At 36.5% G+C, this 24538-nt stretch overlaps 1 protein-coding gene across 2 annotated transcripts in view; it reads left to right on the forward strand.

Moving 5' to 3' along the window:
• The window catches only part of XRCC5 (X-ray repair cross complementing 5), a 51614-nt gene extending 29217 nt beyond the window's left edge, over positions 1-22397 (forward strand). The window contains exons 15-21 of one of the 2 annotated variants that reach the window (XM_054070315.1): positions 3640-3733; positions 5157-5226; positions 12014-12123; positions 12635-12731; positions 14775-14842; positions 19689-19760; positions 20857-22397. In XM_054070315.1, coding sequence (XP_053926290.1) covers positions 3640-3733; positions 5157-5226; positions 12014-12123; positions 12635-12731; positions 14775-14842; positions 19689-19760; positions 20857-20871 — 526 coding nt within the window. In that variant the 3' untranslated portion in view covers positions 20872-22397. Of the gene's footprint in view, positions 1-3639; positions 3734-5156; positions 5227-12013; positions 12124-12634; positions 12732-14774; positions 14843-19688; positions 19797-20856 lie in introns of those variants that run through there. The other variant, XM_054070314.1, reaches the window with a different exon arrangement.
• The last annotated feature ends 2141 nt before the right edge of the window (positions 22398-24538 follow it).

A 24538-nucleotide genomic window follows, 5' to 3' on the forward strand; every position in this document is an offset into this window, starting at 1 on the left:
AGTAGTTATAAAATAGTTCAAATAAGAACAATAGTAGGTCTAATTTAGTTTAGAATAAATGCTGTGGAGCTTTAAATTAGCTGTAAAGATGAGTGTTGTTCTCAGCATGCTCGATTTAGGTGGTTCTGTAGTTTTCATTTTGCATACCAAATCAAAAGAAAAGCACCTTCATTATTGTCTGCTGTGTACTAAATGTGGCTGTCTTGAAAAAAAACAGTTGTGGACTCTTCCTGGAACATCTGCTGTCTGAACAATTTCCGAGATAATTTTTTTTGTTATTACATAAACTGCGGTTGCTTCATTTATCCTGCAAATACGAAGAACAAATGCTTAACTGCTACCGCATTGGTACCGTCATGTCAGCCGTGTTCTGTGTTGGTTTGCTCTAATAAAATCTAGTTCTTGGAGCTCAATTTATTGAGTATCTCTAATATAACTATAGTGAACCCTCTGGGATGTTTCAGAGTTCAGTTAGGTACTTCAACCTCTCTTTTGTAATTTTTAGTTTAGTCCTTTTAGTGCTAGGAGCAATGTCTTTGAGCCATTTTGAGGCCTTGCTTAGCTGAGCTGTCATATATCCTTTACCTTGGATTGGCTAGAGCCTCCTCAGCATGTTATCATTGGGAAGACATGATCTAGGACTTCTCACATTACTGCTCTGGAATAGTGAGCACATTTCTGTATACAGACTGGGAAACACCTTGCTTTTCAACTTCTTCACCGTTATGTGTGCTTGTCTTGCCTGGAGATATGGTGAATTCATACTGATTAAATACTCTTGTCTTTGCTCTGTGCCTCAGTTTCTCAGTGTGTGTACATACATACGTTTGTGTGGTTTAAAAAGTGGCAAAACCAGTATAGGAAAAAAAAAATGCAAAACTTGGGTTCACTCAAGCTAGGGAGAGAATTTAAAGAAAAAACAGTGACCCATTACTGGTATTTGCTTAAAATCGTATTGCCCCAAAGGCATCAGTTTGACAAACAACAAGGAAAACTGTTCTTTTTAGAGGCTAGTTTCATTTAGAGGGGTGCTATACAAATAATTGACATAGAAATTGGTGTAAGGCAATAAAATGATCTAAAAATAAACCTGTAAGGGAGACAAAAGGATACAGACTCCATTATGTGAAGAAGAAAGGATGGTAATGGGATTTAAAAAATAGGAAAAAACCCTGGTATTGCTGTAGTAATGAATGGTAAGAGGAGTGTTGTCAGCACTGCAGCAGAAGTGTTAACTTTGTGGTTTTGTTCTGTGTTTGGGGAAAAGCTAAGTGATATAATTAAATCACTTGACAAGAAAAGTACATCACTGCAACAATGACTAAGGAAAATGTTAAGCACCAGATAACATTCAACTATCAGATACAGATTATTTGCACTAAAGTGTTTTGAATAAAGTTGGCTAGAAACTCTTGACCATTATTTTTGTTTTCTAGAACTCATTTGTCACCTATCATCATATTGACCTGATTCATCTCTGCTTTATTTTTGTTGTCTAATGGGATTAAGGCAGCATAAATTCAGGCACAATATCTTAATAGAGATTCTAATATTCAGCATTTGATTCACTTTTGCTAAGCTGTATGTAGTCTAAAAAAATCCAATAAATAGGAAGCATTTTACTTTTTACTCCCTAGGTTGGCTTAGGAGAGACTGTTGCCTCATCCAGCTTGGCAGTATGTGAGAGGCTTCTAGATAAATGTAGAAGTGGGTGTTCTAAACTTGTTCTAATCTTGTATTTAATGAATTTTTCTCAAGTAGTAGTTGCACATTTTACAGTTTAAAAATACTGCAAGTAGTGCATTACCAGTAACAGATTCTAAATGTCAGATCCTTGGCTGGTATAAATGGGTATGGATTCATTAGTTTCTGCTGTACTGCACTGATTAATGACAGCTATAGATTTGGTCCTAGACAGTTAAATGCAGCATCATAATTTACATTCTCTTCTTTCTTTCAGTCCCAAAGCATTCTGAATCAGTAAAATTAATATAGGAGGAAAATGTTTTCAAGACATTGCAGTTGAGTGGAAATAAATACTCTAGAAGAGAATTTTCACTGTTCTGTGTACTTTTCATCAAACTGTGTCAATGACCAAGAATTTTGGTTCAAGCAGAAGTTCTAAACTCACTGGTGTTAGTTAAGTATCAGTTTCTCTATTTTATGGACAGGCATATCAACTGTTGAAAACAATCAAGCAACTTGTTCAAGGTCAGCCAGAAAGTCAGCATGGTTGAGAATGAAGCAAGGTATCCTTGTCTTCAGGCATAACCAAAGTCATCATTTCTCCTAGAGTGATGAGTAAGGTTATGTTGGATGACAGGAGTTGCTGAGGAAAAGAAATTTCATTTCAGTAGTGACAAAATTAAGTACAGAGCAGAGAATACTGCTGAAACAAAGTGGGATAGACATTGATTGTGAAGTAGGAGAGGAATGTGCTATAGGAAGTAAAAAGGAAGACTCTACAAGGTCTTTCTAATAGTTGGTTGCTTGTGTAAGGTGCAATGCAATTTTTAAAATTATTTCTAACCTTGTAGAATGCAAAGTGGCTCCTATTCTGGGATCTCTGCCTTTGTCCCTACAGATTGTCAAGAAGTTTCTTCCTTTCACTGCAGTAGAAGAATTTGTAAGAAAAACTTACTACTGTTTTTGAGGCTTCCTTGAACACAAGTACTGCTGTTTAGATTGCTGAGTAGCTTTCAGTCGCTCTTAAACTGAATTTGATTCTTCTGTGTCAGTGGCCTGCACAGTGACACAGAATACAGTGTCTGATTTTCTTCCCCTTTTTGTGATTACCTGGATTTCCTTCTGATGCCAAGGTGTACTCTGAAGTTTGGCATGTTAGATGTTGTGATTGATGTCCTGGTTTGGATGTACATCTTGGTATGATTTACCCATGAGGACAAAGTGAGAAAGTAGCTTAAAATCACAATTAGCTTTTAAAAAATAACGAATAGTCTCTTGAAAACATTTTGAGATTTAGCTTAAAATGTCCTAAGAGAGTTCTTAGGTACTTAATTAGGGTTTGCCTAGCAAGTTTTGACTGGAAGTGGAAGCTTACAAAGCTGTTGTGTGCTGATGGAGAATGTGGGTCATTAGACTCATAAGTCACTGTGTAAACAGGTTTGTAGTAGCTATCAATCCCAAGACAGGAACTAGGTGGTAATTTTTGAAGAGTAAATTAATTTTTCTTAAATGTTCAGTTTTCATTGCCACTTCATGTTTTGAAGAAATCTGGTGAGAATACCAATGTCATGTAATATACCATATATCATGTAAGTTATAAAGGTTAACTCAATGTACAGGTTCTAAATAAAGTGACTGGAGATACTCTGTATTTAGAAAGGTGGATTAGCTGTGTAAGTAAATTCACTCCTGAAATAGGTATGAATAATCTTACACCTTCAACAAACGGTGCCTTTGCTTTATGTAAGATAAAGTTTGATATCTCTTTCTGCTGTCTGCTTTGTGCAGCCTTTGGGGAAGAAATGAGGCATGGTTTAGTGTTAATTTTTGAACAGTTATATAATGAAGTTTTGTCAAGTGCTCAGTGTGTATTTCATTAATTTACTGACTCCCTACTTAGTAGGCAAGACAGTTTAAGTGTTTATGTTCATTTTTCATCCTTCTCATTTGCAGCAGTGAAGATGGACCCAAGCCTAAGAAACCAAAAATTGAAGATGAGGAAGGTAGCTTTAGCATCATGAAACTCGCTGAAGGCAATGTCACCTCTGTAAGCATATCTTTACAAATCTGATTATTAAAGAGGAAGATTAATTTCTCTAAGTATATTACAGTGCATGTACGGAATTCCTGATAAAAGGAAGATTTCTAGCTAGTCTCCGAAATGCTGTCTACCTGTAGACTTGAGACTCTTCTTTGTTAGAGACTATAAAGACAACTTTCTCGGCCCTTAGGTGTATGCTAGCACAAATTTCTATCAGTTTTGGATATTTTGGGGAAAAAAATTCACTGCCGGTGTCTAGAACTCTAAAGGGCAAGCCTGAGGATTTGAAGAAAACAGAATCTCAGAACTCTGGGGTTCAGCGGTTCAATTTCATTCTTGTGCTCTTTCATAACATCTGCAACATAGAAGTTGCCTCTGTATGTGTAATCAGAGGTATTGCTGTGATTTCAGAGATTGTTCTTTGCATCAGTTGAGTCTAAATCACAAATGTGACTTCATCTTGCTGCTAGGTCTAACTTAATTCCAGATGTTGTATACAAGGGTAGATGAAGTGTGTGTCATAAGTGTGCATCTTTCTTTATTTGATTTTTCATATTACAGGGAAAAAAAGTATTTAGTATTGAGATAATGTGACTTGTTTTCAAATGAGCTATCCTTGAAGGTTGTATTTTAAAATGCATAATTGAGATTTTAAGAAGAATTTAAAATTGAAAAGAATTCTGATATTTCCTGAAAAGTGGCATTGCAAGATTTAAAAGAAACACAAAGGGGTCAAGCAAACTTATTGAAAGATTTATGAATTATTTTGACAGCAAAGCATAAAGATTTCAAATAAGTTTAGGAGAATTTTGATTTCTGAAGGAAATGTTAAGCAATGTAATTTTTTCTAAAGTTATTACTGGAAAACCAATGTAAGTGTTTGTTTATGTTTGACCTGGTTTTAGTTCCTTTGTAAAGTTTCTGCACTTGTATGGCCATTTAGAGCTTCAGCTTTAAGGTGTTAGGCTGGACCAGAAAGGGTAAATTAACCTAGTGCGAGCTTTTAATTTTGAGCTTCCTACTGGAATGACAAAGCAATGATTCTGTATCCACATGCCTGGGAGCTCCCATTCCTCATTAAGCGTCTATCAAAATTAGGAGAGGTCTGTGCTACAGAAAGTCTCAAAGCTGAACTAGCAGATAACTGGAATTACTGTGCTTCTGACCTCTAAACCCAAGAGAACACAGGCTGTTTATAACAGTGGAGCATAGTAAGTGTACTTTTATCTTGCTTGTGTCATAACTAACCTTTGCTGGGAATACTGCACTTAAACGCAATTGTAAGACTTGTGTTTTATGAGTCTGCATGCAGAGAGGTGTAGAGCTTCTGTTTCCATATTAAAATAGAAACTTAAAGGTTTGTGTTGCCTTGCAAGAAGAAATAGATGGATATTGGCAGACGATTGTGTCATTTTTGGATCTTTTGTAGGTTGGCAGTGTTAACCCAGCAGAAGATTTCCGAATTCTGGTGAGGCAGAAAAATGCTGACTTCAGAGACGGTAAATTACTTTTATCTATCTTAATTATATTTAATAGCATCTTTAGGGTTCAGTAAATGCAATCTGTTTGTCTAAGCATAAGTTTCTTTTTGCGGTGCTCTGGAGTTTACTGCTTATCTCCTAGAGCCACTCAGCAAAGAAAGGTCTCACTTGGAATTCCCATGTCAATATTTGCCTTCCTCCTTTGAAGGTCTCCGATACCTGTGTTTGTGTAAGATGGCAATAGGCTACATTGAGGCATCTGAGCAACTTCTCAGGTGTTTCTAACAGAAGATCCCTTGGTACTGACTGACAGCCTCATTCAGTCTGGGTATCAGCTTCTCATCTGGCTTCACAGGATCTTTCTGGCTTGAAATGAAGGATTGTTGGCTGTGTGCTTTGTGAGAAACCTGTCTTCTGCTCTGTTCTGTGAAGCAATAAGAATCACATCTGGCATTTAAATCTGTACATTCAAACCTTATTTCCTACTGCTTGATGTGAGCAGAAGAAAGCATGAGAGAATTGAGGGTGTAACAAGCAGGTAGTATATGAGTCTTAAAGATGAGAGGATGCTCTCTGTGCACCGAATCTATTCTGAACGTACAGCAAGACAGGGTTTTGATGAAGAGGCGAGAAAGAGTACAAACCACAGGTCAGCCACTGTCTTGCATGCCGTAAATCTGAAAATGCAGTGGAATTACCATTTGTTTGTATGGTATTTCCCTACTGAAATAACTATACAGAGAGATGTGTGCTCCAAAGATGTCTTAAAAAGAATGCACAAGATGGATGGAGTCTTTTCTTTTAAAGGGTGATTTGGTGGTTGTGGCAAGATAAATGTCATCTGCCAAATAGCTTTTCTTTTCAAAGGAAATGATTTACAGAGGTGCTGAAGTAAGGTGTTAGGTATTTCAATGAGGCCTTTGGTCCTTTTGGGCATGGTTCAAGGAGGGTATTGAGTAGTATATTGATTCATGATTCAGTCTGTTAAAGCCTACATAGCTATTTCTCGTGAGAATTTCCAGGCATTAGTCAGCTAGCCCCTTTTAAACATGGATTTTGCATTAGATCCAGAAGAAATTGTTTATTGAAAAGAATTTGGAATTGTGTTCTCAAATCTCAGATATACTGCAATGCAGTAAAAAAGCATTGTACAATATATTAGGATACAGAAACTGTGAAGCACTTGACTACTTTGTTACGGTAATTTATCATGTAGGAAAGCCTTAAGACAGAAATAAGTACAGTGATTACCCTTGAAGATGGTTTAACTAAAGAGTGCTTAAATATGTCCACTTGGTAGCTGTGCTGCAGATAACTGCAGTACATGTTTGGATGGCTTCTGAAATTTTAAGCAATCTACTTTTATTTTGTGTGATCTGCTCTGTAATTATAAGGTGTGGTTAGACAGAATGTAGTGCAGTCACCCATTTAAAAGAGAGATAGAAACAACTATAAATAAAAACATGCTCTGCATTTTTTTTTTTCTTCTGCATAATCCTTTTCCCTCTTTACAGCCTTTTAGGTAGCTTAATACATAAAACATTACAGGCATGTTTTTAATGGCTTGCTGTATTGCATTCTGGTTATGTAAATAGTAAATTCTGCCTTAAAACTATTCAGTAGTTCTAAGGAGGGGTGGTAGTGGTATAATCTTAAATCGTATTTAATGATTAAACTTTTTATTTTCCTCTGCTAGAACATGTGAAATGTAAAATATTTTTGCCTGAAAGGATAATCTGTGGAATTCATGTAGTTTATAAAAAAAAAAATGTTTTATGTGTCAGGGTGCAGACGAGAATTACTAGGTTGCACCCAGATTTGCTCCTCTGTTGTGTAAAAATACCATCCAGCATAGTCTTAAAAAAAATGAATAAAGCCTACCTTCTCATTTTAGAACAAAATAGCAACAGAGTTCCTCCATAGGAGGAGAAAGTCCTTTTAGCTGTTTGAAGGTCAGTTTTTAAGGTACACAGAGAAATTGTAATAGGAAGAGTTGTACTTTAAATAGGGACTGTACAGTGGCTTTTCTATTAAGCTACAGGTTAATAGCACGCATTCTCTTCAGTGCACTGCAATTCTCTCACTAAAATTAAGTTATGAAGACCGAAGTATGGCAAGGAGAATTTTGGTTTTTTTAACATGTTGTAGGAAGTCCTGATGGTATGTTTATCAATGAAAATAAGTACCAGTGCGTCTCCTGCAGTGGCCTCCCTGGGATTTGGTTATCAGGGTTTGTGCTGTTCACAGGAGAAGCCTAAGTGCAAGTTAGATGCCTTGTGTCTACCTGAAAACTTGATGTCTGAAGTTCTATAGTTGAAAGAGCATTTTTTTATTGTACTGACTGTCAGGGAAAAGAGAAATCTCTAATGATGACTGTAGAGTTTATGGACATAAGAAAAAATATCTAGAGACAAATTGTACCAAACACTTATTTTTTATTTATAGTAAGTTTGTTAATATTTTTATTCCTAGGCATTTATGGAAAAAGGAAGTTAAAAAGAGTCAGTAATTGTGTGTGTTCTCAGCAAATATTCTGTTGTGCCTAGAACGTCACACTTTTGCCACGGGTGTAGATAGCTTCTTAAGTAAAATGTAAAACACTGGTTTTACACTCGATACTTTGTATGTATAAAAGAATTGTGTATACAATGTTTGCAATGGGAATTTATTAGACAGCTGCAACAAGGTTATTTTACTGCAAGATTTTCTGTAGAAATGTGTATAGTTTACTAGCTTTCTAGACCTAAGATAATGTAATAAAACCTCGGTTTTTACTTTCACTTTTTTGTTGGCATATGCTTTGCAATTTATCTGCATTTTTGTCTTACTGGATGATTTTGTGTGTTTCAGAGACTATTCATACCCAACTGCTAGGCAGGACAGATGCAATGCCTGATTTTATGAAAATGATTCAGTCATTAGAAGAGTATTTGCAAATCAAATACTCGAGTATATAAAATCACTTTGAAGTTTTCTCTGTGTCTACTTCACAGAGAAGATGAAGCTAGATTCTTCTTTGAAGGGCAGAGCGGTTGGTTGAGATACAAGCAACAAACAGAATTTGGATTACATGTTATGGGATAAAAAAGGTATAAAAATCACAATTATGGTAATCAAACACAAAAAGAGGGCCCAGAAAACTTGGAGACTCTCTGTCTTTGAAACTACTACTACTCGGAACTCATCAGTAGAGCATTGAGCCACCTGATACATAGCGACCCTGGTTTGAGCAGGGATTTGGAACAGATGTCCTTCAGCCACCCAGCCTAAATGATTCTGACCCATACCCACAGGCTGTTTAGAGAGACCATTTTAAAATTGAAGAGCACCTCATAGGGCACTGGAGTAGTTCAACAGCTCTTGATCTTAAAATTCTTATTTCTTGGCTTAAAGATGAAAAGTCTGTAATAGTTAGAACAGTTTTCTGTTTAGAATTCCTTCTTTTTAGTTACAAAAAGGCAGTACTTACAGAGCAGTAGTTTAAAATTTATTATCACGTGGTTTAACTGATTTGTCAGTGACTTAATTCAAGTACTGTCAATGAAAATTATTACTGGCACCAGTGGCTAAATCAAAAGCGTGATCTTTTGTCTACGGAAAGCTATCTTTTTACCCTAATGATTTTTTTAGGAGGAGTGGGGAATCACAAAGGAATTGGACTTGGACTATAATACAGCTTTATCTATTATTATACTGTAATCCAGTTGACATAGTAATCGAGACCAAGGACTCAACTCGGCAAACACGAAAATATAACTACACTTTTGTACTGTAACTATTCAGAAATAACAAGTGAATATAATTGTTCATGGCATATTTCAGAAGAAATAACAGCACTAGTGAGTGTATTTTAGAGTAGGGACTGTATCTGAATACCAGTGAGAAAGGGATTAAATTCTGGTAGAACACAAAGATCTTCTATTCAAAGGTTTTATTTTTAGCTATAGTTCTCCAGCTTTTGCTCACTATATTTGTTATCTAACCAATCAGGCACAGTAGAGAAGGGAAGCAGAAGATGAAAATTTCTTGGCATGATCAGCAAAATGTGGTGATTATTAGGAGTGCTGGAATTCCAGTTTATGCAAAATGTAGAAGTTTCTTATTTCAATTTCTTCGATGTATGTAAGGAATGAGGGAAGTTGAGAGAGGAGAAAAAAGTTCCTATTACACAGTAATAGCCTGGATGGGTTGTGAGTTTGTAACTCTAGGACCTGCTCCTTAAAACCCCAGTGCGTGAGATTTGTCTGAGGCACATCAGAGTTAATACTAATATTCACAGTTTAGCTAAATAGAAATCTTTATGAGGAACATGGCTTTCTCCAAAAGCAAGGAGATCCACTTATTGCAGCATCCAGAACCAAAGAGTCACGCTAATGGAAAGGCAGATGAAAGGCAGCGGGAAATCAACAAAGTTCTTGGACCTAGAGTGTGAAGGAACAGAGTCCACTTTGGAGAACTTCCAGTTGCAATCCTTATCTACCATCTCTAGCACTGTCTTTGGGCCCCTGAAGTAATTTGTTAGTCTAATCAGGACACAGGATTTTTATCTATTTTGGATTTATCAGACATTAGACTGTCCTTTAAGGGAGACCCAATGGACAGACCTGTTTTTAGCCAAGCTGTTTCAAGATGTTAGAAGAGTCTGACTTCAAATGTTGTTGCCATGTAACCGCTTTCCTGCATATATTATAGACTTTAAGTGCCTAGTAAAATATTGTAGGGTTTTTTTTTCGGTTCCTTACAACAGATTTCAAAAGGAGGCAGCTCACAGTCAGTGGCAAGAAAAAGTCTTTTCTTCTGATGCCTGCCAGTGCAATCAAATGGAAAAAGATTTAAAAAAAAAAAATTGAATGCAAAAGAAGTAGTACAGTGTCTGATAATTTCGAAGAGTATGCTGGAATCATTCTGACAATAAAGATTTTTATTGCACCTTCGTAGTGCCCGGGGTTTTAATTTAACATATCAGTGAAAAGGTAGTGTTTAAAAAAAAAACGCCACCACCACAGATAAACACCAGCAGGACTTGCTTTTATTAGTGCAATTCGTAAGAAATTAGAACATTTAATGAGAAAATTGTTAACCATGAAAAGAATGGACTTAGTTAACTTGGGGAGCTTAAGTAGTAAGACTTCATTTTAGTTTGTCAGCTACTGGTAAAATAAATAAGAGAGCCGATCACTTCTGGAGCAGGAGGCACTTTAGCACACTTTCTTGTGTGATAGCTGCTGTTGGACAGAACTGTTATCTGCCACCTTTTCTAGAAGCTCTGTAGACTTTCCCACTCAAAACTAGTGGGAGAATATGAAACATGTCATGTTTAACTCTTTTCAGAGATGCTGTCCTTCACATTCAGTTCGATTAGACATTCTATGGAACAAGAATATGACCCCTAGTGCTGTGTATGCTTACAGCGGGCAGAATGGAATATAGTATTTAAATGATATCTGCTTCTTCATGTGTTTACTTAACCTTGTCTCTTCCATCACTCTGGCAGATGATTTTCTATGTTGATGTTTCCATGGCTGAAATAGTTGCAGTGACAACTATGCCCATAACAACTGAAAATAGGAAGGACTGTAGGTCAGGCTAAAGGTAATTAATAAACTGTTTTTAACAGTACAAGAACAGGTTAGGCAGATGCTGTGAATCGTCCAAATTGCTTTTCTGCATTTTCTTCCCTAATGGCAACACCACCTTTTATCTCCCTTGGTAGATTTCTTTTTCTGAGAATTCTAATGATTTGTTGGAGCATTTTTTATTAAGCTGTTAAAACTAGCATCCCATCACAGCCTGTGGTAAAGAGGTTAACTGGTTTTGTTTTAAGAGGTAGTTTTTTTTTCGTTTGTTCTTAACCCAACTCTTCGCTCTTCTCTTCAGAGAGGCAGTGGACTGTCACTCCCTATTTATCCTTTTCACAATGCTTCTGAGTTTCTAAACCACTGTGGTACGCTACTCGCACCTGTCTTTTCCCTGGCTTACATGTCTGCTGGAAGGATAAAATGGGACAGTTCCTCACCTGTAATTAAACATGAAGAAAATAAGGGACTAAAATCCAGCAGAATTTATTTGAGATTGCAGGGTTCTTGGTGACATTTGTGCTTGTCACATTTGTAGTGTTTTACAGCTACCTACTTTTTAGGAGCTTAACAGTGAGAATTCTCACCTTCTTTCCCCTTCTCATCCCCTTCTTGTTGGTACAAGTCTCATTGTTTGCCTCTGCTCCTCTCTGTCAGGCATGCACAGTTTAATAATTATCTCCATAATCATAAGCAGCATTGCCCCAATGAAAAGTCATCATGCTATCTGTACAGAGAGAAGATATACAGTATTGTTGGTAACAAGGTCGTCTTGTAACTGCAATCACCATACAGCTGTTGTTTTGATTGTACTACACCTTCATTGTAAATTTTAATGCTTTTATTGAAATATGCATGTATTTCAAAGGATATTTAGGAGATATGCCTGTGTTGTAGAACGTAACCTCCCTCAGCTTTAGGATCCCTAATGTCCTGATTTTACTTTCTATCAAACAAGCTAGGGTGGTGCTTCTTCTCATGGCCCTTGGGGAGAGACTTGGCCTTGGCCATGCTTGAGTTTGAGTTTTTCCAGAGAGGCTGAAGTAATTGTCAGTAGCTCAGATATCAGTTATCGGCTTGAGTAGCTCAAGGCAGTATGGTATGATTAACTTTTTTGATGCCTGTGGAATAGAGAGAGAGGAATGTAAAGGAAATATATATGTATTATTTTTTTTTTTTGCCTTGAAAGTGTTTATTCTTTGGTTTATTTATTTCTCCTTGTCTTTCAGTGAGTCAGCAGCTGATAAACCGCATTGATCAGTTCCTGGAAAATAAAGGGTCACAGTACTACATGAAAGGGATCAATTGTATCAGAGCTTTCAGAGAAGAGGCCCTTAAGGTAATGTTAGTATGTGAAAACTCTTGTCTCTTTCAAGTTAAAGACATGGTGGGCCTGTTTGCTGTATTAGAAATTTGATGTTTTGTAACTACAGCAAAAACTATTGATTTGTAGATTGAAATCTATTACGCTCTTCAGAAGTTTAGAAATGTATTTGCATTGTTTTTTAATTTTTATTGGAATGGAGACTAGCTTCTCTGGTATTCTTTGTTGTTTGTTTGTTTTCTTTTGAACTTAAAAACACAAGGCCTGTGACCTGATGCTTGTAAAAGAAAAATAAGCAATCCTGCAATTTCCTCTTGAATAAAGCTAGCTACAAGAAAGTCATTCTAGCTCTCTGAAAGGGAGTTTTTGTGGCTTACTTTTGCTTAGAACTCTTGTTTTTAGTAGAGGGAAAAAGAATCTTCACTGACTTTTGTGTTGGATGACTTCACGAAGAATTAAGTTTGCAGCAGTCTTCAGTAAGCTACTTTAATATTTCCCTGTTATCATTGCTGTTATTTTTTTCCAGCTGTCCAAGGTGCAGTGCTTTAATGATTTTCTGCAGGCCCTGAAATCAAAGGCAGAAGATAAAGCCTTAGTTGATTTCTGGGAGATCATGATACAAGGTAGGATTGCATTTAAAAAAAAAAGGAGGGGGAAGGGATATATTTCTAGTTGTAGTATCCATTATGTAAGAGAAAACGTTGTTAGCGATGGGACACTTAAAGTAAACCCAGTGCAGCATTTTGATATGGTTCATTCCTACAACCCGTTAAAAGTCCTTCACATTGCAACTTCCTTTTTTTGCACTAATAATTTCATATCAGCATATCCATAATGCCTTGCCAAGTCTTGTTGAAATGGTAAATTAATTGTAGAAGAAGAGAGACAAATTAAATGTTACAGGGCAAGGAGAAGAAGATATGATTTCAGCTGAATTTCAAAATAAATGGGAAAAAAAATCATGCAGCAGAGATATAAAAAGACTCTTCCAAATTAAGCGTCAAAAAAGGCATAGATAGCATTGAAATGTGTCACTGATCATTTTGTGTTTAAGCAACCTGAAGGACAGAATATGTGGTAATGTGACACCTACCTATGATTAAGCTAGGAGATACAAGGCAGTGCGTTTCCGAAAGACATTCGGAGACTACGCAAGTGATAAATAAAGGAGCATTTTCGCAAATATGAAACATAGTGGACTAAAAAAAAATCTTTTATGTCATACTCTTGCTTTTAATTGGAATCGGTGCTAAGAAAATGCTCAGCTGTATCTCTTAAGGATGCATGCTATAAAATGCAACAATATGCTTTTGTAGAGCACCTTTCAAAGTGACAAACTCCAGGCACCTTTTAATGTATACTTTGTCCAACATTTTGAAAGTACAAGATGGGCATTTGTTTAGCAACCCAGAACAGCAGCACAAGACAACACTGAAAGAATATTATATTCAGTAGTACTGTAGGGGATCTTCTCTGAAGATATTTGGAAAAAAACCAAACAAGCCAAGCAAAATGCCAACTAACTTTAAAAGTAGGAAACTTGGATCTTTCAAAGCCATGCTAGAATACTGTTTTAAAAACTTGGTACAAACCGAAGTTTTTAACAATCTAGAGTATATTTTTGAGGAAAAAAATTACAGATACAAATAGATGATATTTTCGTGCAAAATAGATTACCCTCTTGTGAGAAGATGATAAAATCGTGGTGCTTCATGCCTAACCTAGCTGTTCTCACTGAGTAGCTGAAATTGCCTTTTGCTTGCCACTACCAAAAGCACAAGTTCTGTTTTCCCTGTTGCTTGCCACATGACCCATCCCCTCTTTTCTACCAAATGTGCCATGTGTTGGGCCTTGTCATGAGCAACTGTAATCACCAGTAGAGGATGGATGTGAGTTAGTTCGTTAGTTCTCAGGAGTAGGGCACATCTGTTTGACAAGTTCACTTGTTTCATAAAACCTTGCTGTAGTTCTATGGGCACACTAAGGTGACATTATGCTTGTGCTGCTGCTGAGACCTTTATGAATCTGCTGTTCTTTGCTGTGACTCCCACAGCTTCTTTATTCAGACACAAGCAATTGTGTAGCCATGTGATGAACTAGACTGGAGAACTTATTGCGGTACAAATTAATCAGGTGTTGATTGTTTGGTTTGGTTTTTTTTTTTTTTTCTGGGGGCCACTGTACCAGGATGGTGGTACTGGCACAACCAAGGTGCAAAGTGAGAGCAGGACCAGCACTTTGGTAGTCAAACTACAGGTAGTCACAGCATAAATGTTTGTATGTTAGGAGTTAATTTTTCTAAGGCTAGTAAGGACCCAAGAGCATGCTGTGAATGACTAAAAGTGTAATAATTTCTGATAGATTTTCAGCATTGCATCTGTGATCTATGATTTCAGTGTCTTATTAGTTTGATTGTCATAATATTAGCAGTTTCCTAAATGGATACTTCCACAAGCTTATGAATATGCTCATTAATTTATTTTTATATCACAGTTGATTCATTTATGCAAGTCACACTTTCCTTTGAACAGTATTTTTTTATTTTTGCTGGTGATGATGATACATTCAGAAGTTGCAATTTGGAAGACTTTTTTCATTTCTAACATTAAGTGTGGCTTTGGGAAGCCTTCTAATGATATTTTTATGTCTCTTTTTTTTTTTTTTAGACAGAATTTCTTTGATCACTAAAGATGAAGCAGAGGGAAGTTCTGTGACTAGTGAAGAGGCTGAAAAGGTATCATTTTTTTTAATGAACATCTATTTGTATAGAGCCCGTGCTGTGGAACAGAAGAATCTTTCTTACGTGGACAAATCTTTAGGTAAATTAAATAGGATCCATATGAAGGAAGAAGAGTGTGCTTTTGCCACACAATTGAAATTGCCCAAATTCAGAGCAAAAATAATTCCCTCGCATGTACTGCAGCATTTTGCTTTAGTTGGTCTTTACAAAGTAGCATGTATGGACATGCTTATTTGAAAATAACTTCCACAAACAATAGCAACTTTAGGAATGCAGTCTAGTAGAACAGAAACAGACTATTTGTATATGCAAGATCACTATTTGAACTTCATAGAAGGAACTGTGAGTCATTGTTAGCACATGAGTTAAAAAAATCAGGATACTCTTTTGTGTAATGGCATTGTGAAGTCTAGCAAGATAAAGTCATGGCCAGTTTTAACCGCGTGTGTTATGATATCAGTGTTTTCTACTTTTTGCAGCTCTTGTGGATTGATGGATGAAATAGATGATGCTGGTAGTGCTATTGGTGATGATATAGATACTTTTTGAAACAAAAGTTTAGGAATATTTGCAAGTATTCTTTCTACAGAAATATAACACTTCAGTAACTGCAGTGATGAGCGAAGGATGTCACAGTTACAAAGGAATGAATTCTAACAGGCAGAATGGTGCTTTCTCTTTGAAAGAAAGGAGAATTCAGAGTTGCTGTCAAAAATGTATTTGTGTGGAAAGGGTAAGACAGGCATTCTTTGTCAGACTGCTGGCCATGATTTTAAGTAGTTTAGGACAAAGAAGATCCTTGTATTAGAGACCCTGCAAGGTAAACCTGTGGCTAAAACCACTATGTACTTTGCAGAGAAGCAGCTTTTCTAAAAGATGTCACGTTGATTTTCACAGCTTCCAGGCCTTACATTAACCATAACAAAGTAGAAGTAGGTTCTCCATGAGTGAATTAATGAGCAGGTGAAAAGTTGTATTTTAGAAACTGCTTTTTTCATCTGTAACAGTTTACCTCAAGGTGAAGAAGGCACAGAAGTTTTATGAAAATGAACAGATAACAAACTAAGAGTCTAGAGAGCTAAGCATGCGTGTGGAGTATAAACAACAAAACATGATGTTTTTTCATAGGCGTCAGGGAGCATCAGGGACTTTCTGGCTGCTTCTCGACACGTGGAGTTGTATAGAACTTCTGTTTTCCCCAGTGTGGTGTGATGGTTTAAAGAGTATCAGTTTTTGTTATATATTCCAAATGCTGTATATTTACTTGGAAGCTTCGTAAGGCAATATATTTCTGAGAACTTCACTTTCTAGTCTGAAACTACCATTGATGCTTAAAATATGCTAATGCTGTGTGAAATAGCGACTATTCCTTAAGGAGATCTCTTTTAGCTATGAAGACCTTGCAGCATACTGTTGTCCTAACCGCGGGCTTGTGGTGGCTGAAAAACAGTTTGTCTGCATAAGAATGCAGCACTAATGATAGAGTACCAAGGACTAGATTTGCAGCTGCCAGGCGAAGCTGGAACAAAGCATTTGTAGAATGACTTCAAAATAACTTTTCTATTTTAACATCACCTTACAGTCAGTCAGGTGTTGCACTGTAGGAAATTAATTTGTGATTGATTGAAGGTTCTACAACAGCCATAACTTCCCTTTTAAAGTAGAGAAATAAAAAAGATTTCATGAAATCAGCTCTGCAACAGAGTTCTCTAATATTGCAGTTACCTTGACTTTCAGAATAAATGGGTTGCATCTCTTTGCTAACTAGGCAGTTGGCAATCCCAGTCATTCAGTAGGTAACCATCTCCCCATACGCTCTCCAGATGCAAACCCAGAATCCTGGTTTACCATTGTCTGTCAGGGATTTATATGACTTTTTACTTAAGAAATTGGAAGATGGCATATTCTAGGAGTAAGATCTGCAGACACAGAAAATTTTATATTGAGGTTATGGGTCTGGTAAAATCTAGTCCTCCTTGGTCCAGTTAAACCCTGCCATAGGTTTGCTGTGTGATACAAAGCCAGCATTTTCCTAGGTCTGTAATAGATTGCAAAAATGATTCATTTGTTTTCTGTACTGAAGATTATACCCTTCACTAAGGGGTTATATTTGTCTTTTAAAATATCGCACAATAGACTAAGATGCAAGTTTTCTTCACCCCTGTAGTAGGTCAGATGCAAGTGTGTAGGACAAGGACTGACGATCAGTCTGGTCCTATGTGATGCAAAAGCCTTTTCTCTTAAGTGCAGGTCACTAGCAGATAGCAGTTTCAGGATTGTTTTCAATATAAGATTTCAGGTTTATAGGGTTGCTGTTTGAAGGAGAAAGAAAGACATACAAGGCCACTTATTAGAGAGGTAACACATAAAAATTTTCTTTTTGTTTTTAGTTGAGCTAGCTCACCCATGCATATTTTCCTATAATGGAGAAAAATGGTTTTAGGTAGGTTGGTTTTTCTTTTTCTGTGATAATGGATACACTCTTTCCAGAGCATGAGGATCATAGGTTAAAAGTTACTGAAATGTCAAGTGCTTTCTCTGGTTGGTTTGGGGAGGATAATGGATTTCACACCACTGTTGTATGTAATTTGCTTTTCTGTAAATGTAAAACAGGTTTTGGAAAAAAACTTTGGATGTACAGCATTTGATGGAAACTTCAAGTTTCGATTTATTGCAAGTTTCTGTCATACATTTCTTCAGCTTTTAGCTTTCTTTACTTAATTTAGTGTGGGAAAACTAATTTTGAAAATGTTGAAAAATGCTGCTTTCAAAAAATACCATTTGACTCTTAATTAACTGTGTAAAATAAAATTTGGCACAAAAAGCTTTTCAGAGCTGATGAAATCATTAACTTTTAGTTTCATAGTATGTGCTTTATATTACTACTAGATTGCCTTATGTCTGTGTATCTTTTTTTCTGTTCTCATCTTAAAATGCTAATTCCTTCTGGCCTTGTCATCTTCTCATTTTGTTTGCAGCTACAAAATCTATATAATAAGTTGAAATCAGCATGTTAGAACGTGGCTGTTTTCTGTGCAGTAAGGTTTCTACATTTGACATGGATGTTGTTGTTTAGGGTGTAGGAAAGGTCTGACCTTTGAGTAGTGAAGCAGCCAGGCAGAGCTTGTCTACGTTCTCTGTTTTTCATGTTAACCGAAAGCAATGTATTTTCTTTTTGTCCCAAGAGATATAATATCTAGTACTTTACCACAAATGAGAAGCAGCAGGAAACTTCTCGGTGTATTACCTCTTGTCTAAAGCTGTCACTATTGTTCTAGAGAAGGATCAGAATGTTTTATATTATGTAAAATAATATTTAAGCTGTTTACAGTACAAGTATATGGTCTCAGAGATTGGTAGTGCTCCCATGGCCTTTTATACAACCTGCGTGGCTGTTAAAGTTGAAGTTTCCAGGTAAACAGTAGCTTGCTTTCCGGAGACAGCTATTTGCACAAAAGAATTACCTGAACTCTAAACAGGTATTTGTAGTGTGTTTAATGTGGTCATTTTCTAACTAGCTGTACTTATTAATTTAGAGTTAGAGCAAAGTTGTTTAAGGATTAAACAACTGATTCTGAATTGAGGATGATGGAACTCAGACTCATGGAATGTGGCTTTTCTTCTTCCCCAGCTTTCACAGCTATCTTTTAATCTGGGGCAGTGTTGTTCCTGGCTCTGTATACTTGTTCTGGAACATTTTAATAGGAAAAAGAGAATTCATGGTTTTACAGTAAGGATATTGGCAAAGAGTAACTAAAACTTGTAGACAACTGGATATTTTTTGAAGGAAAAGTCAAGTACGTGTATTTTTTTCCTACCATTCTAGCTACTGTATTATTTTTCTCACTATGTTAGACTAAGAAAAAAATAATTCAGAGGTGGTTGTATGCCAGATATTTTCTGTATGTTTGGTTTCAGTTGTTGTAGTATCTGAGCAATTTACCTTTATCTTCTGTTTATGAATGCCATGCTTTAAGTGAAGGGCATATGGTGAGTTGTATCAGCAGCTATGGCAGCAGAATTCTACATAATTAATTTTCTGTTTTTAATGACTGGCATTCTAACCATCTTGCGTGTTTGAGTTTGTTTTTTTTTTTTTTTTTAATTAAATTCATGTCTTTGTTCACTTGTTAAAAGTTAATTGAATTAAATGGGAAACTTCCAAGTTTCACACAGAACTGAAGTGTTGTACTGAAGAACTTCGTTACAAACAAGCCATTGGTCAGCTTATATATGTATTAATATCAATGGGGAAGCAGTTTGTTATCCTTAAGTGTTGGGTAACTACATGCAATATTACTTTTAAAATTTTCTTTAAGAGCATAAACATGGCCATACTGTAATGGATGATATTTCCATATAGCTCAGAATCCCATGTTTGACAGTAGACAAGACCAAATGGGTAAGGAAAAATGTATAGTCCCAGGCTCCAAGCACTGATGTCTCAAGGTCTTCCTGTGCTTGAGGTTGTTTCTGTGGCCTTAGTAGACTTCAAAGGATTTCTCTTCTGTGAACTTTCCCGATCTTCTTGTGAGAGTAGGGACTAATCTTTGCAGCATCCTTATTTCAGAGTGTTCTACAGCTTAACCGTGTGTTGGCTGAAGAGCCATATCCTTTTGTCTGTTATTCAACATGCTTCAACATAAAATCCTTTAAAAGCAAGTCTTCTGAAATTTCCTATGCTTTATGATGATTTTGGAGTGTAGAAACCAGAACAAATTTCTTTCATAATTTTTAATTACAGATGGGTTTGTTTTGATGTACAAAGGAGACATTCTGTTAAATTGACTTCAAGGGTCTGAGTTTTGTTGGTGTCATATAAATACATTTGTATTTTCAGTTCTTGGCTCCGAAAGAAAAGAAGAATGAAACTCTGCCTCCCACAGATGAAGGTGGTGATGTTGATGACTTGGTGAGTGCCATAAAGACATAGGCCTATTGCAATAGTACAAAGGGTAGTGATTTTAAACTTAAAACTGGTAGATTTAGATTAGACATAAGGAAAACATTTTTTACAATGAGAGTGGTGAAACACTGGAACAGGTTGCCCAGAGCAATGGTAGATGCCCCATCCTCGGAAACTTTCAAGGTCAAGTTGGATGATGCTCTGAGCAACCTGACTGAGTTGAACGTGTCCCTGCTAACTGCAGGGATGTAGGACTAAATGAATTTTAAATGTCCCTTTCAATCCAAACTATTCTATAATTCTGCGATATGGCTTTAGCATAAAGCCTGTAACTGAAAGGTGCAGTGAGAGCAAGCAAATGCTTCTTAAAGCAGTAGATTAGAGTGCATGGGTAGAAAGCATCTAAGGAATTGAGTTAGAAAAGAGCCACATGAAATTACTTATTTGCTATTATAAAATTTAACCAGGTGTGTAATTTCATGATGGCAAATACTATGCTGTGTAGTAACACAGGTGTTTATATAGATTAAACATGTCCTCTAGTGTATTTCAAAAGAGCCAGTGAGGCTGCTTGCTTGATAGCCAGTTGTTATCATTTACTATAATAGTATTTAACAAAGCTTGTAGGTCTACAACAGCTATTTATGTAGGTTGAAAAGTGAAAGTAATTTTTAAAAAAGGTGTTTTAATCATTTCAATTAACCTTCTCTGTATATGCTTGCTGAAATTCAAGGATTTCAAGAGGTTTTGTAACAAATATTTTAACCATTTTTAGCAGACTGTTACTACAAATCTGTCTCCAAGGCTTAAGCTGATAGTATAGAGAGTTTTAAAGAAGCTTCAGTAGCAGGCAGATTTATACTTTTGGACTGTACTTTTAAAAATCTATAAATTGGACATATGATTATGTGAAGATGAAATTTTTATCTTAGGGTTCTTTAATAGCAGCTTAGTATTAAGTTCCGTGTAGTCAATTTATGTCACATGGGTGTTTCAAAATTTGCTTTCTTTTCTAAGTTTTTCTTAGTTCTTTTCTAAACACACATAAGAAATAACTTGAATTCAATGCTACTTCTTCCAAATCTGTTTTTTCTGTTTGCAGCTGGACATGATGTGACTTGGTGATATATGGTGATTATACAAGCAAGGTTTTGGAAGAGATTTCCCTGTGAGACAGGGCACAAAACAGGATGCTGATCAGAAGACTGTATATCTATATTTTCTCGAATGAGACCAGAGGTCCCAGAGTCGTTTCAGTTGGTATAAATGCCATCTGTCTTTTCAAAACTGGTACAGAAGATTGACATCTGAAGTATTTGTAAAGTAATGATAGCTTTAAGGCATCTCTCTTTTTTTCTGTAGTAGACTGAATCTAGTTTATCCTTGGTATTGCTTTCAGCTAAACACTACTAAATTTAATAAGAATCTGTGCTGGTGCCTGAAATTCTTGTTACATTGCTTGGAAAGAAACATAGAAATGTCACAGTGAGGTTACCAGACATTGTTGAATCTTCAGTGGAGGTAACACCATAGCATTATTGTTACAGAAAGGGAAAAGGGGAAAAGTCTCTGTTTTCATGCTTTTTTTCTTATTGAAAGAAAAACAGACTAAAAAAAAACAACCACAAAGGTTTACTGGAAAAAGTTCTAGGCCAGGGAATCACAAAGTAGTAGTTTGAAAAACACAACAGAATCAAAAGCATACAGCAAGACCAAATGTGCTGATTCTGCCACACTGTACCCAAGTCAGTAATTGTGGTCATCTCTGTACTACAGATTCTGTATCTTGTCAGCTCAGCAGCAGCTTAACAGTCTCTTCTCTTTCTGTTATACATTTTCCCATTTCATATGCTGGAATTTCTGATTTTTAGTTTTTTAGCTAGAACGGTTACTGTAGATGATCCTGGTGCTAAAAGGATAAATGAATCTGTTATATCCCCTCCTCGACACACTTCAGATAACTGCTAACACAGAGCAGCAGAATCCATGAAAGCTGTACACCTGTGATAGCTAACTAATAATAGTTAACTTTGGTAACCAAAATGGATGACTGTCTGCCCAGAGCAATCCAAGCTCATCAAATACTGCTTAGAAAGAGATATTTGAATTTGATTACCTGTCTGGAGAGACCTTGATGACACCTTCACAGATCCTTGTTTATTACAATCGGATTCATTTCTTTAAAAGCTGTTCTTTCATTATTGCAAATGTATAAACCTATTGTGCAGAATAGTACTAAGATCATAAAAAAACAAAAAAATCATGGGTTGTATTAAAAAAATTTTTCACGATGTCTGCACTTTATATTGAACAACAGCTCCTGTGTGGGAAACTGCAATGGCTTTTTGTGTCCCTGCATCCCTACAGAGTTACCTGCTCATTCCTCTCTTACATGCTATCCCAATGAAGTTCATGCAGACTTTGAAAGGGTTTCTTAAATGCAGATGGCAAGGGGTAAGTTACATTTCCAGACCGTTAGAGCATTTGTGTCACCAGAAGATATTTTTCTGAGCTGTAAATAAGAAACATTTGTTCTGTCTGTTATTTTGAATGTCTTTTTATGCCAATTTGAAGAGTATAATACTGGTTGGGCTCTTATTACATTTTATTAATTTTTTTGATTAATAAAATACTTAAAAGTTTGCTTTTGTCTTCCTTAGAACCATGTTTGCAAAAAATCAGATGATTAACTACGTATGCAGTATCTAAGAGAGACTATCAAAACCTGCCTTTTCTGAGCATGCACTGCAAACCCTGAATATCAAAAGCCCTCTACAGAAGCTGAATGTAATTAATTGTTTTGTTTTGTACCACAACACCCCAATAAAATAATTTTTATCATTTTGCAGAGGTGATGAGGAGTCTTCATCAAGACCAGACAGGGGTGAGAATTACTTTGCAAATCAAAATAATGATTATGGCTTTCTGTTTCTTTTTAACTAGTTGACCACATTTTTAGAGAGTATTGCTTCTGAAAGCAATAAATATTAAGTTAATGGAGTATTATTTCATAGATCTTGTTACTTGTACAGCACATTTGGCCCGTAACTGAGTAACATTTAGGGTAACTGAGTTGCTAGTACTGAAGAGAGGAGTGGGAATTTATGACTCAGTTAAAATAAGTGAAAGCAAATTCTTAGAAGGCAAGCCAAGTGTCTTCTGGGTATCAGTCATCAGAAACTTGTGATGTCTTACTGAGAGTCTTATCAGATAGTAACTTTATTTCACACTTGTTCTTTGGCAAAGGGCCAGCTTTCTGGCTGTTATTAAATGACTGGAAGAGATCTTTCACTTGGTCTAAGCTCACATTTTCAGTTATAACGTTTGACCTAGTTACAAAATACATTGAGGATACTAGTTTCTGGCCAGTCTTCAAAAGCAGTAGAGCAGTTAGTTGTCCGCTTCAAAAGCAGACATACAGTAAAAGCCATGCAAATGTATTTTCTTGCAAGCAGCAGAACATCTCTTGTCCTGTACTTCATAGCCAGAGAAATTATCGAAGTGTCTTAAAAAGGAAATTAGAATGACTGTGGGTTTTTATATGTTACTGATTCTGGTTTTTTTTCCCACCTAGAAGGAATGCCTCTCTGGAAAGCTTTTTGGGTGCTAATAGTAGGGAGCAGTAACATTGATTAGCCTTGTTTGCTGAGAGATCTAAGCTTACAATTGTTGTCTGTGTCTTTTTGTTAATCTGCTCCTCAGATCTATTTAACTCGTTTATCAGTATCAGCTTCAGCTTTGATGGAGGGGTGGTGAGTTCAGCATCATGTTTTAAAAGATCTTTATGAAAGTTGATGCTGGGAAGAGGTAAAAGGGAAAGGAATGAAGAGATCAGCCTTTTTCCCTACTTGGCTGGCCTGGCAGTTGAGAGTAACAGCCAGCAGGCTAATCATCATGTCACATCACTGATACTGTATTGCCTAGTCTGCAGGTCCTCTTCCCTCTTCCCTTCCTCAGTTAGGCATGTTCACAAAAAAGGTATTTTGCAGTGTGGACTTTGGGAGTTAGAAAGTGTCCAGAGGTATTATACCAGGAATTGTAATTCATATGGGAGGGAGCTGAGGCCATAGCAAGAAACTGTGAATACTCCACAGAAAGGACAAAATATCTTCAGGAGCAGTAAAGGAAGAATGAGGCTCTTCCAATAACAGTGTACTGGGATCTGTAAGTAACCAGGCTAATTCATTTCGGCTAATGAAGTGGGTTGCTCTGTTACTCAATAGTGGAGTCTGCTGACTATAATACAGTTCTCAAGTCTTGTCTCATTCATTTTTGTACTCAGAAACCCAATCTGTGCTCTTGGACAGTTATGAAAATGTCATAGAAGTAGTGGAAGGTAACTTCCAAAATGTTACATGGTTGAGGACTTGTGATTTAGGTGATGCTTTGTTGGCTTGAAAGGAATTGTCACGTCAACAGTATGGTGTCAACATGCTTCTAGAGTTCTGGAAGCGAGGCTCCGTCAATGTCCTTACAATGTAGCATAGAAGTATGACACATACCATTAAAACACTTCCAATGCAACATTTATTCTGCTGCACTGTGGTCCCTTAGTTGCTAGGATAGATTTTCTTCTTGCTATCTTTCCTGATATTTTGGTTTTGGCAGAATGGTCTGTTTGGTGTTGGGGCAGGTCTTTAGATTTAGAAGATGAGGAAGGAAATTCACAGTCATCTGTGGAAGACTGGAGAAGTTTATGTTGTGAATTCTGCAGATCAGGCCCATCTTTATATTCTGCATTTGCACATTGCTAAGCATAGCAGATCCTCCTCATAGGGTGAGGT

Source organism: Cuculus canorus, chromosome 6 (genome assembly GCF_017976375.1).
Source record: "Cuculus canorus isolate bCucCan1 chromosome 6, bCucCan1.pri, whole genome shotgun sequence".
Classification (NCBI taxonomy): domain Eukaryota; kingdom Metazoa; phylum Chordata; class Aves; order Cuculiformes; family Cuculidae; genus Cuculus; species Cuculus canorus.